The sequence below is a fragment of the Stegastes partitus genome, unplaced genomic scaffold, assembly GCF_000690725.1.
Source record: "Stegastes partitus isolate 25-593 unplaced genomic scaffold, Stegastes_partitus-1.0.2 Scaffold534, whole genome shotgun sequence".
In the NCBI taxonomy this organism is placed as follows: domain Eukaryota; kingdom Metazoa; phylum Chordata; class Actinopteri; family Pomacentridae; genus Stegastes; species Stegastes partitus.
This window is the reverse complement of record NW_007578265.1, coordinates 265,698-280,529: the sequence shown is the minus strand read 5'-3', so window position 1 is coordinate 280,529 and position 14,832 is coordinate 265,698. Positions and strand designations below refer to the sequence as shown.

Here is a 14,832-nt window from a genome sequence, read left to right as displayed (position 1 = left end):
ATAATTCTTATTATTATTATAACTATTATTACTAATGTTGTGTTGGTGTTGTGTTGTTGTTTTTCTAGTACAACAATTTCCCTGAGGTTTGCACCAAAGGGATCAATAAAGTTCTATTCTATTCTATTCTATTCTATTCTATTCTTCTAACCCTTAAGGGTAACGCTTGAACTGCTCTTTCTTGCTGTTCAGATGGTCCATCACATCACAACACACAGCACTGAAACAAGTCAGCACAGGTGTTTATTTAGCTAAATTAATTACGTTAAAGTGCTTTCCAGTAGAGAAATAAACCGTTGGAATTGCAAATGTACCTTTAAATACTAAGTTTAAGACCCTACAGGGTGATTTATAATGTGAATTTACCAGAGTAAAGTATATTAAATATGATGTATGTTTCCTCCAAAAGTATAAAACAGATATTGACCTGACTAAATTCAATAAAATATACGGTTAAAATCCGACTGTATTATTCAATTATGGAGAACAAAAAGTTAAAATCTTACAAAACTATGCATAGAAAACCCAACCAATTCAAAGATTTCCTATGAGCAAGCAGACTGGCAGCAGGTCAACAGGAAAAGACCTGTAGCATAATCAGGTTCAAGGAAGGCATAGCCTCGACCTGTTGGGGTGACGGTAAAGACGGAGCAAAGATGGACAAAACAAGAACATGCAGTGTCAAATATTTAAATTTTTCCTGGGGGGAAAAAAACCCACAAAAAAACCCCAAAACTTACCCAGCACAAATGCAATGGTATAGTTGGAGAAAGCCCCAGCACCCACAAAGAAGTAAATAAGGGTAAAGATCTCCCAGCTAGGTGAAAATATCTGTGCTGTGACTGCAACAGTCTGGAGAGCCATCATGAGGAAGAGCGCTGGCCTCCTTCCATACCTGTGTAAAAAAAAAGTTGAGTAAGCTATAATTTTACTTTATCCCAGACAGGGAGATGAGACTGTTTGTTAAAGGGTTCAAACAATGCTGTGCACAGTACAGACCTGTCAGACATTAGACCTGAGATCAAAGCTCCCACCAGAACGCCAACATATTGAATAGAGGTGGCCAATGGAAGTTTGTATGCATTCCCGCATACCAAGTCCCACTGGAAAGTCAACACATTTTCTTACTCATTTAATGACTGTAAAAATCTGTAATACATACTTCAAGTTTTCTTAAAATATAATAAACCTACTATGAACCTCACTCTCTATTAGTATGACCTAAAGGGTAGTGAAAGCCACAATGGCATCACCTGAACAGACATGAGTCTCAGACTTTTTAGTTTCCTTGCATTGCACCGGTAAAATCATTAGAAAGTCTTAGAGAGCAGTTTAAAAATGTATAAAGAGGAAGTAACTAGACGCTGGCATCACAAGCCAATGTCAACACTTTTATGAGGTCACCTATGGCAGTCAACTGCTTATGCAAAAGTGTTTTATCTTTGCTTTTGCGTAACATTGATGTAATACATGTTGTATTGTTGAGATTTAAAATCTTTTCAAGTTACATCATTTATGCAAGTGTCATGTCAGATTTGTATTATTGTAATATATAGCTTTATTTATGCCTTTGTCAGGTAGGTTTGCAGGAGATCTGTACCGGTTGCAAATATTTAACATTTGTAACAACTAATTGTTAAGTAAGCTCCAGTTTTTGTAGTTCAGCTTGTTTAAATTTGCTATGTGACCAGTTATTAAATGCTTAGTGGCCAATATTTGATTTACTTAATGATAATAGGGGATCATATGACCATGAATATGAGGATGTGTATGTGTAACTAACATTTGGCTCTGCTTAGTGCTATTGTAGCTGGAGTGTTGCCATCTTCCACTCATTTAAGTTCATTTAATTTGGACTTTGCACATCTTGGCTACAGCACTGAGTTGTGTGTTTGTTGCTGGAAAAATGTATTGCCTGATATTTTTCCTTTGCTACATCTCATTCTTTGGGATTACCTCTCAGATGTAATAAAATACCAATACAACGTTGTCTTGCACATTTGCGTTTTTAGTCAAATTGAATTTTAGCTACCTGAAAACTAGGCTTACTTACAAAAATGCTACAAAATTCAATATATTTCTGAAAAAAAATGTATTCAAAGTAAAATTAATTGATGAGTGATTGCTCACCTGTGTAACAATAGTTGACTGGTAGACTTTTTGACTGTAAGTCCACCCATCTAGACAAGTCTCCCTGGGAATTTCACTCACGTTCACGTCCACATTTGGGATGAGTCCTTTTTCAGAGTATTGCCTGACAGTTTCCAAGCTAAGCCGTGAGCAAGAGCTGCGCTTTGTGACGTCATCAACCGTTTCCAATGGGATTGTAACATTTCTCCAGATCTCACTGATGCTGTAGTTTTCGGGGACGTAGCATTCATGAGGCGGGGTATCACCTAAGAACACTATGTAGCCGCCAATTAATCCGTTTGGGACGATGCTTATGGCTAGTGATAAAAAAATCCTTATCTGAAAGACTCCCCAAGGTCCAAGGAAAGATGTAATGGTGTCATAGTCTCTGATTTTTGTGCTGCCCATGCTCACCAAAGTTCTTGATACTTAGATACAAGAAAAAGTCAAGCCAGTGCTTCAGCAGCTCTGAGAGGATTAAGAGAGCGCGCGCTGTACTACTGAATGACCGTGTGAACTGTAAAGCCGAGCGCACGTTTTATACACCACCCTCTGCTGTGCTGCCCTGGGAGGTTACACAGTTACATGATGTGTTGTACAAAGAAAAAAAAAAAAATCCTGATATAGCAGGTACCTGCAATGACAGGCCTTTCAATCAATCCTGAAAAAGAACAGTTAATGATTTTCAAGCAGAGGTTAAATAGGGGGATGCTGAAGTTTTTTTTTTTTTATTGCAGCCAAAAGGAATGATGATAAAGAGATTATGACTGTTCTGCTTCGGTGCTCATTTGCGCTTTTTCATTAACTGCTCCAGATGAGCAAAGTCCTATGAGAAAGCAACCCAGGACGAATTTAAGTCAATACACCATATCGTTTTGGAAATAATAAGGAGGCTTGAAACACATCAGCATTTAGACAGATGTCTTCATTATGTTCACAGTAACACCGGTGAATATTCCAACGCCTGGTAATATTTAGACATACATTCTTTTACTTAGGCAAATGGTCTTCTTTACTGATTGAAAATGTAAACATCTCATTTCTATTGTTAGGGTTAGAAAACTGATTTATGAGCTGCAAACTGGTGACAAATTCCTGACCATTGAGTTAATCCACAGCTCAGTCAGGTGGACAAAAATCAGGTTCCAAGTACACAGACAGTCCTTTGACCAGTGACTTCAAAAGTCCACCTTCAAGCCCCAGAACCAACTGTTAATATGAATGAGAGGTAATGCGCAGGTTCTTATTGGGACCTTTCAGGGGCTCTGCAGTATCCCCACTGAGCTTTCATTTTCAGATTTGAGACGATTACACACCAGAAAGAGAGCTAAAGTAGAAGTCAAATGCTCAGAAAAATGTTCAATTCAGGTATGTATTTAACAAGCTCAGCCATAGCAACTGTGTTCCAGTACAGGTAGCAGATGAAATTACAAAGACGAAAAAAGTAACAGTTCATTTTATACCCTGATGTAAACTACATCTGGTTTCTCTCTGAACACAGCCTTTTGCATACATTTATCTCCCGTGATATTAAACCACAACTGGAAACATGCCCACCAAATCTAGACTTTCTGACACCTTCACACATCACTCTTGCTATTGCAAACATTTTCACAGCTACAGAACACAAATTAACATATTTAAACATGGGATCACATGAGCATTACCATATGAACTCTGAAAACTAACACACTACAGTTAAAAATTGAATATAAAGTGCTTACAAAAAACTAAAGCGTCAGAGTTTGCACGTCAGATTTGGCCTCATGTTGTACGGGCAGGTTGCCCATTGCTCCGTTTTCTACATATTTGTCCTTTTTGGGTCCAGTGCACACCCTGAAATAGAAAGAAGTATATTAAAAATGGCAAACAGACACAAATAAATAGAGGCTGACAGCTGGATCTTTGATTTATCTCATTTTCTTTGACTGTGCTGTAAGTTCTCACAAACTGTGTTCGCTTTTGAGCAAGGAGGTAGCTAACATAAAGTCAGTTTTATTTTCATGTTTTCAGAGGGCCAGCAAAAGACAGTTATCAGTAGAAGTGTTGCCAATTAGAGCGCAGGTCTGTCCAATTGCCAAAGGGGCCGGGGACAGACCCAGCAACCCTGTGGTTAATGGACAACACAGCAACTCTACGAGTGTGTACCTACCCTTGACATTCTTGCATTTGCTCAACTGTTTCTGGAAGATCTTTATGAAGGGTCTCCGGGAGGAAGAAGTTAACCACAGAGGAGGCAATTGTGAGACTTCCCATGAGAATATAAGGCAGAACCTTATTGTATGTACCTGCGAATAACAAGAAAGCAAAATCCTACATCAGAAAATGTTGGCTTTACTTAAATATGGATAGAAATTTTGCAAACCTACAACATATCAGTGCAGTGAATATGCAATATCTTTGTGGAGTAGTGTACTCGACGTCTACGTACCTAAATAAATGACATAAGGAGCTGTGATGCTGCCGATGCGTGCAGCAGAAGAGCACATTCCCATGCCAACGTTCCTGAGTACAGTGGGGTAGATCTCGGCGGTGTAGATGTACACGATGCTGAAGGCCATGGTGAAGCCAAACTTCCCAGTCATCTCCAGTGCCAGAGCGACATGCTGCAGAGCTGAGGAGGAAAGAGAGAGCCATTTAAAAATGTTCTTTTAAAAGAAAAATAAATGTTATGTGGAGGAAGAAGTAGCAACAGCACAACATACAAGTATTGTGTTAGAAGTAAAAGTCCTGCATTTGGGATTTGACTTGAATTAAAGTACAGAAAAGATTATCATCAAGATATAAAACACTTCTGTCATTTTATGTCTCCCTGAATGAGCATCCATCCATCCATTATCTATACACCGCTTAAGAAGATTAAGAAGGTTAATTGAGGTTATTTTGTGATTCTAAATTGTCCGTAGGTGTGAATGTGAGTGTGCTTGGTTGTCTGTCTCTAAGTGTAGCCCTGTGATGGACTGGTGACCTGTCCAGGGTGTCCCCTGCCTTCGCCCTTAGTCGACTGAGATAGTCTCCAGCCCCCCCGCGACCCTAGTGAGGATTAAGCGGTGTATAGATAATGGATGGATGATTTCAGAATAAGGGTATGTTACACATATATGTTACTTTTAACAAAACAGCTAAAGCAGCTAAAATATACATAAACTTTTTTTTTAATACAGAAAATTCATTTCCGGTGCATTGTTGAAAAGCATAATAAGAAAATCATGTTTGTGTTTTTCTTTGGCGGTAGTAAAAATAATGTATTTACTGCTTCACTCCACGCAGAAAGGACATGCTACTTAGATAATGGCCATGTGAGCGTGATAGTAATCTGAACTGCACAATCAGCAGCTTAGACAGTAACTTCCACATCGTACAAATCTGTCTGCAGCACGAATTGTGAGAACTTCACCTGACATAATGTTCTAGTTTGCACAATAGCATGGCCACCCCTATGTCATATGTAAGTCTACTTCTTGGGAAAGGCCTGTCCAGGCACCACCGTGACATGTGAAGCTACCAATCTTTAACTACTGTCCATTCTGCCAGCTGAGGCACTTGTAATGTGCTTTTTACAACTTTGAGGTACTGATACCTTATCTGAGTATGCTTATTTTAGGCAGCTTTATACATTATAATTTTTACTCCACTCAATTTATTTGACAATTAAAGTTGTTTACTACTCTGATTTAAGATCTTACAGCCAAACCTACCAGGGCACAAAAGCTTAGGCATTTCTGCTTGCTGTCAGCAGCATTAATGGTTAAGAGAGGTTTCAGAGAAATGCAATTTCAGTTCCCTGTATGTGTACATGTGTAGCAGAACTGACAATACACAAAGTTTGACTTAAATGTTCTCCATCTCAACCACCTGAAACTAGAAGAACATTAAAATGCACCAGTACTAGTGTTAAAACAGTATGAACAAGGATCATTTTCCCCCTTTGAACACTCTTACTGGGAATAAAAAACAAGGATTACAAGGACGTCGAATGTCTTTTTAAGCTTTACTACAGATAATTTACCAGATATTTGAACTGTCCCTATTAATGCTGTCCAAACCATGTAAATTACTGCACGTATGAGTCAGGTTCACTGTGATTTTACAAAAGAAGCATTACTGTCAGGGATGAACTGGATGAGCAGAAGAACTCCTCCTCCAATGACGAGGAACAATGAGAGAAGTGCTCTCCTGGGACATTTCTTCAGCAGCCAGGTAGAAACTACATAAGCAGGGACTTCAGTAGTCGCTGATAAAAAACAGTTCATAAAGGGGTCGCCACTAAGATTGGAGGTGTTCAGGGAAAGGCCAAAATACCCAATGTTTATAGCCATCCTGAAAAGAGAAAAAGGACAGCAGAATCAGGGACACATCATCATTATTTGTATGATAAAGGGATGCAAGTTTTCAGTTTTTGTTTTTCTTGGTTTTGCAGTCTGCGAATGAGTGGACCAAGTTGTAAAAGCAGTTTAATTTACAAAGGTTTGAAGACTGCGACTGATAAGCTTTAATGACTAAATGAGAAGGAAACAAACACACTCACCACAAAAGGAGGCACATCAGTGTGATGCATCTGATGTTCTTGGATTTCAGAATATCAAGCATAGTGTAAGTCTTGCTAGGAGACATGTCCTGCAGATAAAATCAAGGCAAAGAGGAGGATTTACGTGGTTACATATTCCACACTTAGAGAGTCTCTCAAGTATCAAGGCTGATCTAAGGAACTGATGCAGACTTGAATGTGTTCAGGGTATGGGACTATAATATAGGTTTTAAGCAAAAATTATAGAATTAAGCTTAATTCAAAATACTGAAAGTATAATCAAACTTTCAGGGTCAAGAAATCTCTTTCAAATAAAATATTAAGCAACAGAAATAATGCATTTCACTATTGCAGTCATCTGAAATATTACGTCACTTCAAGGAAAAAAGGTTACAGACATAAGTTGAAAACAAAAAGTTAAACTTAAACTAACACCTGTGCACATGAAGAGGAGGCCTCCCTGGCAAGCAGGAGAAAACCAAGTCCCATCATGACAGAGGAAACTAAATCAGTAAACTATTTCCAAATGGTCTCTGCAGTCACATTTTAACATTTCGTTTGCATCTATTAAAACATCTCCACCACTATATCTCAAAGGTTGATGAGGTTTTTGTTCCCAGAATCACAGATTAAGACACGATTCGTGTTTCACTTCCTGTTGACCTAAAAGTTGAAAAGCACTTCATAACATAAAGTCCATACACCAAGAATACAATTATTCATGCCCATATGCAGTACGAGCTTCACCTCAGATTCTTTAAAGATTATAGCTGGTGCTTCCACTTTATTTTTCCTTGCAGCCTCTCTCACAATGGGCTCCGCCTCTTCTAGTTTTCCCTGAGTGATCAGCCATCGAGGAGACTCTGGGATGAACCTGCACAATCAGGTCAACAAAATATTCTGTCTGCTGTTAAACAGTGAACCACAATAGGAACGTTACATCCATGAATGACTGTTAGTTTAGTTTAGAAGTCAGTTAGTATGACGGGAAACTTACCACCACAGCGGGATGTACACCACAGAAGTTGCTGACAAAACGGCGAGTAGAGTCCTCCATTCTCTGATGCCATAAGCAATCCAGGGCAGTGTCATATAGCCAATACAGTAGAAAAGGAAAGCCCCGAGGGTCGTGAAGAGCACTCGCATGGTTTTGCTCAACACCTCCGTGCCTGTCCGAGATTAAATCATAATGATGAGAATGTGACAGATGAGTGAAAGCTATACTGAAATTAGTCAAGGTGTGAAAACTATGCCCTAAAAGATTGAACATAGGATTAAAATATTTTACAAGTCTTGTACCTAGTACAAATGCAGAGATGTAGATGGATATTTGAGAGGCTCCAACAAAGAGGAACATGATACAGAACATCCTCCATGAATGAGAGAAGGACTGAAGCAGGACCGAAAGACACTGGGCCCCGAGAGAGATGAAAACGACTTTCTTCCTCCCAAACCTGAATGGAAAAGAATTCTGTATTATTTATGGTGACTCACAGGTATAGGGGATTCAGAAAATACCACAAATAGAACACGTTTAATTTCTTTTGAAGAGGAAACATTTACTGCAGGACACTACAAAAACCACAGAACTTTTATTGGTCCAACTGTCTGGCCTCAATCTATGCTCACTTGACATAAAAGTGATTAAAGTGAAAACACTCAAAAGCAAGTGAAGACTTCTGCAGCACAGGCCTAACAGCACCTTCTCTTCACTATAAAATGTGGTGTGGAAGATTTCAACAGCAGATGGGGCTGTTGTCATTAATGGCAGATAATCAGATGCCACCAGTAACATTCACTACAGTGTCTATAACTGTTACTGAATCAGGATCCCCTTGTCAAAATACTTAATTAGTGATAGAACGCTTTAGATAAAATAACAGATCTGAATTATGGAGTACATGACAGAAAATGACAGTGAGTCTAAGGTGCATATTAAACTAGAAAGACACATTTGAGGTGATTTCACTGATGACAAAAGTGAGAGTTAAGGATGAAATACCTGTCTGAAAGCTGGCCTGAGATAAGGGACCCCACAAGGTATCCCACAAAGAGAGTCGATGATGCAAATGGAACTTTCCATTGGTTGTCACAAACAAGGTCCCACTGTGAAAGTTATGAAAGACAGGGATAACATATTTCAAGCTTAAAAAAAAAAGAAGGAAAAGCAACTGAAATGCAAACATGCACATTCATGCTGACCTCAGTGACAATAGTGGATTGGTAGATGTCTTTGCTGTAGCTCCATCCATCTAAACATGCCTCCTGCTCCAGGTTAGTGACGTTAACATCCCTTCCAGGTATATATCCTTCAGCAGAGAGATTTCTAACCACATCCAGCTTATACCTGCTGCACTGGCTCTGAACCACCACGCCGTCCACTATCGTAAAGGGAATGAGGGCATTTCTCCACTCATCAGTGAGGTTGACTTCTGGAATGAGACAGTGGTGCTTCGGAGCTGCTCCAACAAACACAATGTAGAGTCCGTTGAATCCAGTTGACACAAAAACTGTGTTTAGGAGGAAGAATGTAGTCCAGAAGTAGGGACCAGTTTGTCCCAGGAATGCAGTGTCTTCATCATAGTCTCCCATTCTTTATTTAAAAAAAAACTACCTCCCTGCTCTTGAGGGAGAAAAAAAATGTCCTTCAAGACGTGGTGTTCCTCTTAAAGTCTTCAGCTTAGCACCAGAGTGGTAGGGCTGAGCTCTCTGTGGGGCAGAATGAGCTGGTCCCTCACTGGGACGGAGTCACAATTACAAAACTTCAGTTTCCACTCCTGAGAGAGTATTAAACCTCCTTTCAAGGGGAGAACTTTTTATTCCAAACTGGAAAAAAGTCCTTAAGCCTAACTGATCCCCCTGTTCTTTCATAGACAGACAAGGCGGCAAATTTATCTCAGAGCAAAGAATGAGAGACCCCTCGCTCTGTGATTTGGTTTGATTTAAATAAAGCTTATCAAAGCTTCACAGTGGTCAGTCTGTCCCTGCAGTACAGCATTCCACACAGCGTTCTAAACAACATTCCACACTTTTAAATACTCCAAAGAAGTTCACGTGCCTGCACTCTAAATGTTGCTAAGTAGCATTAAGACTCCCGTTGGACTATTTTTAAGCCACACTGTAGAGGCGAGCACGCCTTTACAGAAAGATCGGCAGAAAACGTAAATATCTTGTGTGTACGTTTGCTTTACTATCCTAACAATAAACTACTAAAATGCCTGATTCATGAAAACATAGACTTAGGTTTAGAGTCCGCCACATTGATATACTTACTGCATGCTTATTGTAAACACCAACATTCACATTTATATTTCCTGAATTTACTACCAAGTTTCTCATGTTTTCTTCACAGTCATGCCTCCTCACACCACACACTGATACTCTTTGGTAAATTCTGGGACATGGACCGCAGCCACAGCAGTTGACTGCATTTCATAATAAAAGGCAAATGAATAGAGTTCACTTGAATCATGTTTTATGGGCAGAATTAATGTGATTTTATTTCCAAATGCTAGCTGGGAAAGTTGCAAAATTGAAACATCAAAATAAAATTGAGGAACATAAGAGTCAGAACTTATACACTGCACAAGTCCCATTATATACCCAAACTCATTGCTGGCAGGATGCACTCATGTACCTTTGCTCACTGCCTTTCTTTACTCTTTCAGTAGCTTTTTTATTGTTTAAAAAAAAAATCACCACAAATTTGCAGAAAAAGTATTAATGCAATTAACTTTTGAGACTTTTTTCTTTTCTGCAAGAGAGTGAACTGATCCATGTGCACTTTTTAGAGGTAAACATTGTAAAACAATGTATTCTGACAAGTTATTGTTTAAATGTAGCTAACTGATGTGAGTTTTTCAGACTTGCAGATTAAAGCCAAGTTTAAATGTCAGGCTTTTTAAAGTCGCTGGATATTTAGTTACCCTAAGGCTGTGCATGAACTTAACTGGAGATAATCAGGAATGTTTCGTTCTAGTTAATAGATGTGTTTTCTCTGTTTGCAAGGCTGTGATATTATGTTTCGCACAAAATAGGGACTCAAGATGTGTGATGAGCCTAGGCCACAGTCATCTGTGGTCTTTTATCTTCTCAAAACAACTCATGAAAAATCTATGGGAAAAAAAGGAACAACCAAATCAAATGATCTGGCTGTCAGATTCTGGCTCAAGATGTTCTAGGACCTCTGCACATTTAACACTGGACTCATTTTGCTACTGTAATTAGGTTTCTCCTGAAAGCATAATAAGTTTAAATGGTTTATTCTAATCAAGTTATAATAATCATGTGACAGTCTAAAAACAGTTGGAAAAAGGGAATCTTGCACAACAGCACTGTGACTGACAGCTTCTCAGGTGAGAACATGTTTATCTGACATTTATGCAAATGTATTGCAAGAAAATTGGTCAACAAAAACATAGAATAGTAGACTACACAAAAACATGCATTTCACATGCACTTTAGGATGCTGAAATGTTTTTTTCCCCCCCAGAAATGTCTGGGAAAAAAAACAATACTCGTCAGACATGTCTTCTACATGATACTTGTATTACATGTTACTATAGTTAATATGGACATAAACTGCATTTGCACAAAAAAAGATAGATGCATAAACTATATATCTGATTCTTATTAAGTGATAACACTGAAGTTGTGGATGATGAAAAACATCTGCCTCCAAAATCTGCTTGCACAATATCATTTGTACTCCATGTGTGAAACAGCACATTCCTCACTTTCGCAACAAAAGTGGTGAGCAGTCTTTGGAATCATTGACTAGAGTTCTAACACAAGGTTTTCGTCAGAATCCGAGAAGATTGTTTTACAGTCTGAGGCTTTAATGACTGTGACTACCTGCACATGACATGACACAGGAGCACACTGATGTAATCAACATTTAGTGTAATTAAGTAAGACAGGTTACCATTTTGGATGTGTGTGACGTTTAAGGGCATTAAAACAAAAAAAAAAAAAAGTATTGCAAATACATTCTTCTATCATTTCACTTTACTAGATTATATAGGAAGAAAACAAAAAGCAAAAGAAAGCAACCTTTAAACTTAGTATAGACCTATCTGATTTATAAAAAAAACAAAAACAAAGCTATGAATAAAGCTGAAATGACTTGAAGTAATACACGAAGGCTTCACACCATTCGATTTAGGACAGTCTCAGTTTGACCTACATAAACACTCACTGTTTGTGAATCTAACTTCTTGCTGTCCTGTGGTCACTACAAATCAATACCAAGCTGTTCTGAGCTATCACTTTTACCCTTTGATGAAACATTGCTATCCTGATAGGAGTGGTTTCTACCAGGATGGCCACGCCTCCATCTACAGGACACCAGGGGTCACTGATTGGTTGAAGGAGAATGACATTTATGTCAACGATATGCTGTGGCCTTCACAGTGTCATGATCTCAGCCCAATTCTACATCTATTGAACATTTTGGACTGAGGTGTTAGACTATGCTCTCCACAATCATTAAAACACCCAGTGAGGAAATACCTTTTTAAAAAATTGCATTCCATCCCTCTAGCAGAGTTTCAGGAATTTGCAAAATCAATGCCAAGGAGCGTTAAGCTTTTCTGGCAGCACATAGTGAGACAACACCTTGGTATGACAGTTTATCTTGGTTTTTTCTTTAATTTGTCACCTGTCCGTTGATAAGAATGAACTCATTGATTATAGGGCACACTGCAAACACTCAGTCTGAAGTTGTGATACTCACATGAAATTATGGCAAATATAAAGACATTTCACAGCATGGGCTGCAGGGTGGCGCAGTTGGTAGCACTGTTGCCTCGCAGCAAGAAGGTTGCCGGTTCACGTCCCGGTGGGGGCACCGGAATCTTTCTGCGCGGAGTTTGCATGTTCTCCCCGTGCAGCGTGGGTTCTCTCCGGGTTCTCCGGCTTCCTCCCACACAGTCCAAAAAAAACATGTTGAGGTTAATTGGTGATTCTAAATTGTCCGTAGGTGTGAATGTGAGTGTGCTTGGTTGTCTGTCTCTAAGTGTGGCCCTGTGATGGACTGGCGACCTGTCCAGGGTGTCCCCTGCCTTCGCCCTAAGTCGGCTGGGATAGGCTCCAGCCCCCCCGCGACCCTAATGAGGATTAAGCGGTGTATAGAAAATGGATGGATGGATGGATTTCACAGCATAATCCGTGTGTTTAAAGAACAAGTGGATCCCGTTTGGAAAACCCCATTCAATGCTTTTTGTCTATGGATGCTTCACTGAAGAACAGTTTCAAATTTTGTGAAATGCACTTTTCCTCTCTAAGAAGATTGTGTGTCCTACTTCTCAGGAAGATACTTCAGAGTATCCTGGAGGGGAGAAGTGTTCGAACCGCACAACCTATCCGCAGGGGTTCCTCAAGGGTCAGTGCCTGGTCCCCTTCTCTTCTCAATTTACACAATCTCACTCGGTGCAATAATCTAGGCCCATGGTTTCTCATACCATTGCTATGCTGATGATACCCAGCTCTTCCTGTCTTTCCCCCCGGACGACCACATAGTCAGATCTCATCATGCCTTGCAGACATCTCGGCATGGATGAAAAAAAGCCACCTTCAACTCAACCTCTCTAAGACTGAGCTCCTTGCCATCCCAGCCAGTCCCTCTCTACAACAAGAAATCAACATCCAGCTTGATTCAACCCAACTCAAACCCACAAAATCTGCCAGAAACTTGGGTGTCATGACTGATGACCAACTAACCTTCAATATTCATGTGACTTCTGTTGCTCGGTCGTGTCGATTCGCCCTGTACAACATCAGGAAGATCAGACCTTTCCTGTCTGAACATGCAGCACAACTCCTGGTACAAGCTCTCATAATATCACGCATTGACGACTGCAACTCCGTACTGGCAGGCCTTCCCGCATCCACGGTCAAACCTCTGCAGATGATCCAGAATGCAGCAGCACATCTGGTATTCAACCAGCCAAAAACAGCACATGTCACCACGCTGTTCAGATTGCTACACTGGCTTCCAGTTGCTGTCCATATCAAATTCAAAACCCTGACACTTGCTTACAAAACCACAACGAGAACAGCTCCCTCCTACCTGAACTCTCTCATTAAGATCTACACTCCCTCCCGCTGAGTACGCTCGACCAACAAAGACCTGATACAATCACCGCAACAGGGCCCGAGGTCGATAGCTAGACTCTTCTCCTCTGTGGTTCTGCGGTGGTGGAACGAGTTACCAAACTCTGTTCAATCTACTGACACCCTCTCAGTCTTTAAGAAAAGACTGAAGACCCAGCTCTTCGCTGAAAACCTTTGCACTTGACAGCCCAAAAACAAACAAACAAAAAAATAAAATAAAAAAATCCTATTACCTCCCACACAGCCTGCTATTGGCATCAACGCCCCATTCACACTTGAATTTGTTCTATGGCACTTATCTAGATTGTGTTCTCCTGACTAGATCCTTGCTTGTGTTGTATCTGCTCTCAGATGTATGTGGCTTTGGATAAAAGCATCCGCAAAATGAAATTGTAAAATTGTACAAAGATTGGTGCCACTGTTATGTTTGCCCATTAAATATGGCTTAGCTTAGCATAAAGAATGACAAACACAGAGAAACAAGTATGGCTCTGTCTGACTTTCTCCACTTTAAAGCTCACAAAATAACATGTTAGAGTTCAATTGTTCAGTCCACACAAAAAGTGAAGTGCTAAAACAACTATTTGCAATTTTATGGTGGTTACATACCAAGCTGTTTCTTGGTTAGGAGCAGTAACTTCCTGGAGTCTCTACTGGTTTCTTGGCAGCTGATCCAAGTCATAAAATAGTCTGGCACATACAGTAAGCCTCTTGTAAAACGATAATTTTTTTTCTTCTTTTTATCTTCTATTTTTTTCACAGATTAAACTGATTAGATTTGACATTTTCATGTCCTCTGTGTGCTTTGGAGGTGCTGGCAGGAGGATTTTGTTACTGATCAAGGTTAACTGTTGCCCTGTGTCCATTCTTTGAGCCAACCTAAAGTGAGAAGGCGACGGGGCCAAGCTTTATTTACTGGACACAGTGGTATCCACCTTCTCATTTCACTGCTCACCCCCACAACGAACACATGTTTTATTTCCCCAAATACTGAACTACAGTGTTTATAAAGAGTTTTCATGCCCTTGAAAGTTTTCCTCTGCTTTTCAACATTGAATCAA

At 39.7% G+C, this 14,832-nt stretch overlaps 2 protein-coding genes across 2 annotated transcripts in view; both read right to left on the bottom strand.

The window, feature by feature from the left end:
• The window catches only part of slc22a4 (solute carrier family 22 member 4), a 7,409-nt gene extending 4,871 nt beyond the window's left edge, over positions 1–2,538 (bottom strand). Inside the window, exons 1-3 of the mRNA XM_008287994.1 lie at positions 2,131–2,538; positions 1,000–1,103; positions 741–895 (exon numbers count right to left, since the gene is read on the bottom strand). Coding sequence (XP_008286216.1) covers positions 741–895; positions 1,000–1,103; positions 2,131–2,538 — 667 coding nt within the window. The remainder of the gene's footprint in view (positions 1–740; positions 896–999; positions 1,104–2,130) is intronic.
• Positions 2,539–3,484: 946 nt separating this feature from the next.
• slc22a5 (solute carrier family 22 member 5) lies at positions 3,485–9,320 on the bottom strand. Its single transcript, XM_008287993.1, has 10 exons — positions 8,861–9,320; positions 8,661–8,764; positions 7,958–8,112; positions 7,656–7,827; positions 7,406–7,532; positions 6,659–6,747; positions 6,236–6,450; positions 4,562–4,744; positions 4,283–4,418; positions 3,485–3,966 (listed from the first exon to the last, which is right to left on the bottom strand). The coding sequence occupies exons 1-10, from the start codon at positions 9,248–9,250 to the stop codon at positions 3,861–3,863; spliced, it is 1,677 nt and encodes a 558-aa protein (XP_008286215.1). The 5' UTR covers positions 9,251–9,320; the 3' UTR covers positions 3,485–3,860.
• Positions 9,321–14,832: the final 5,512 nt, after the last annotated feature.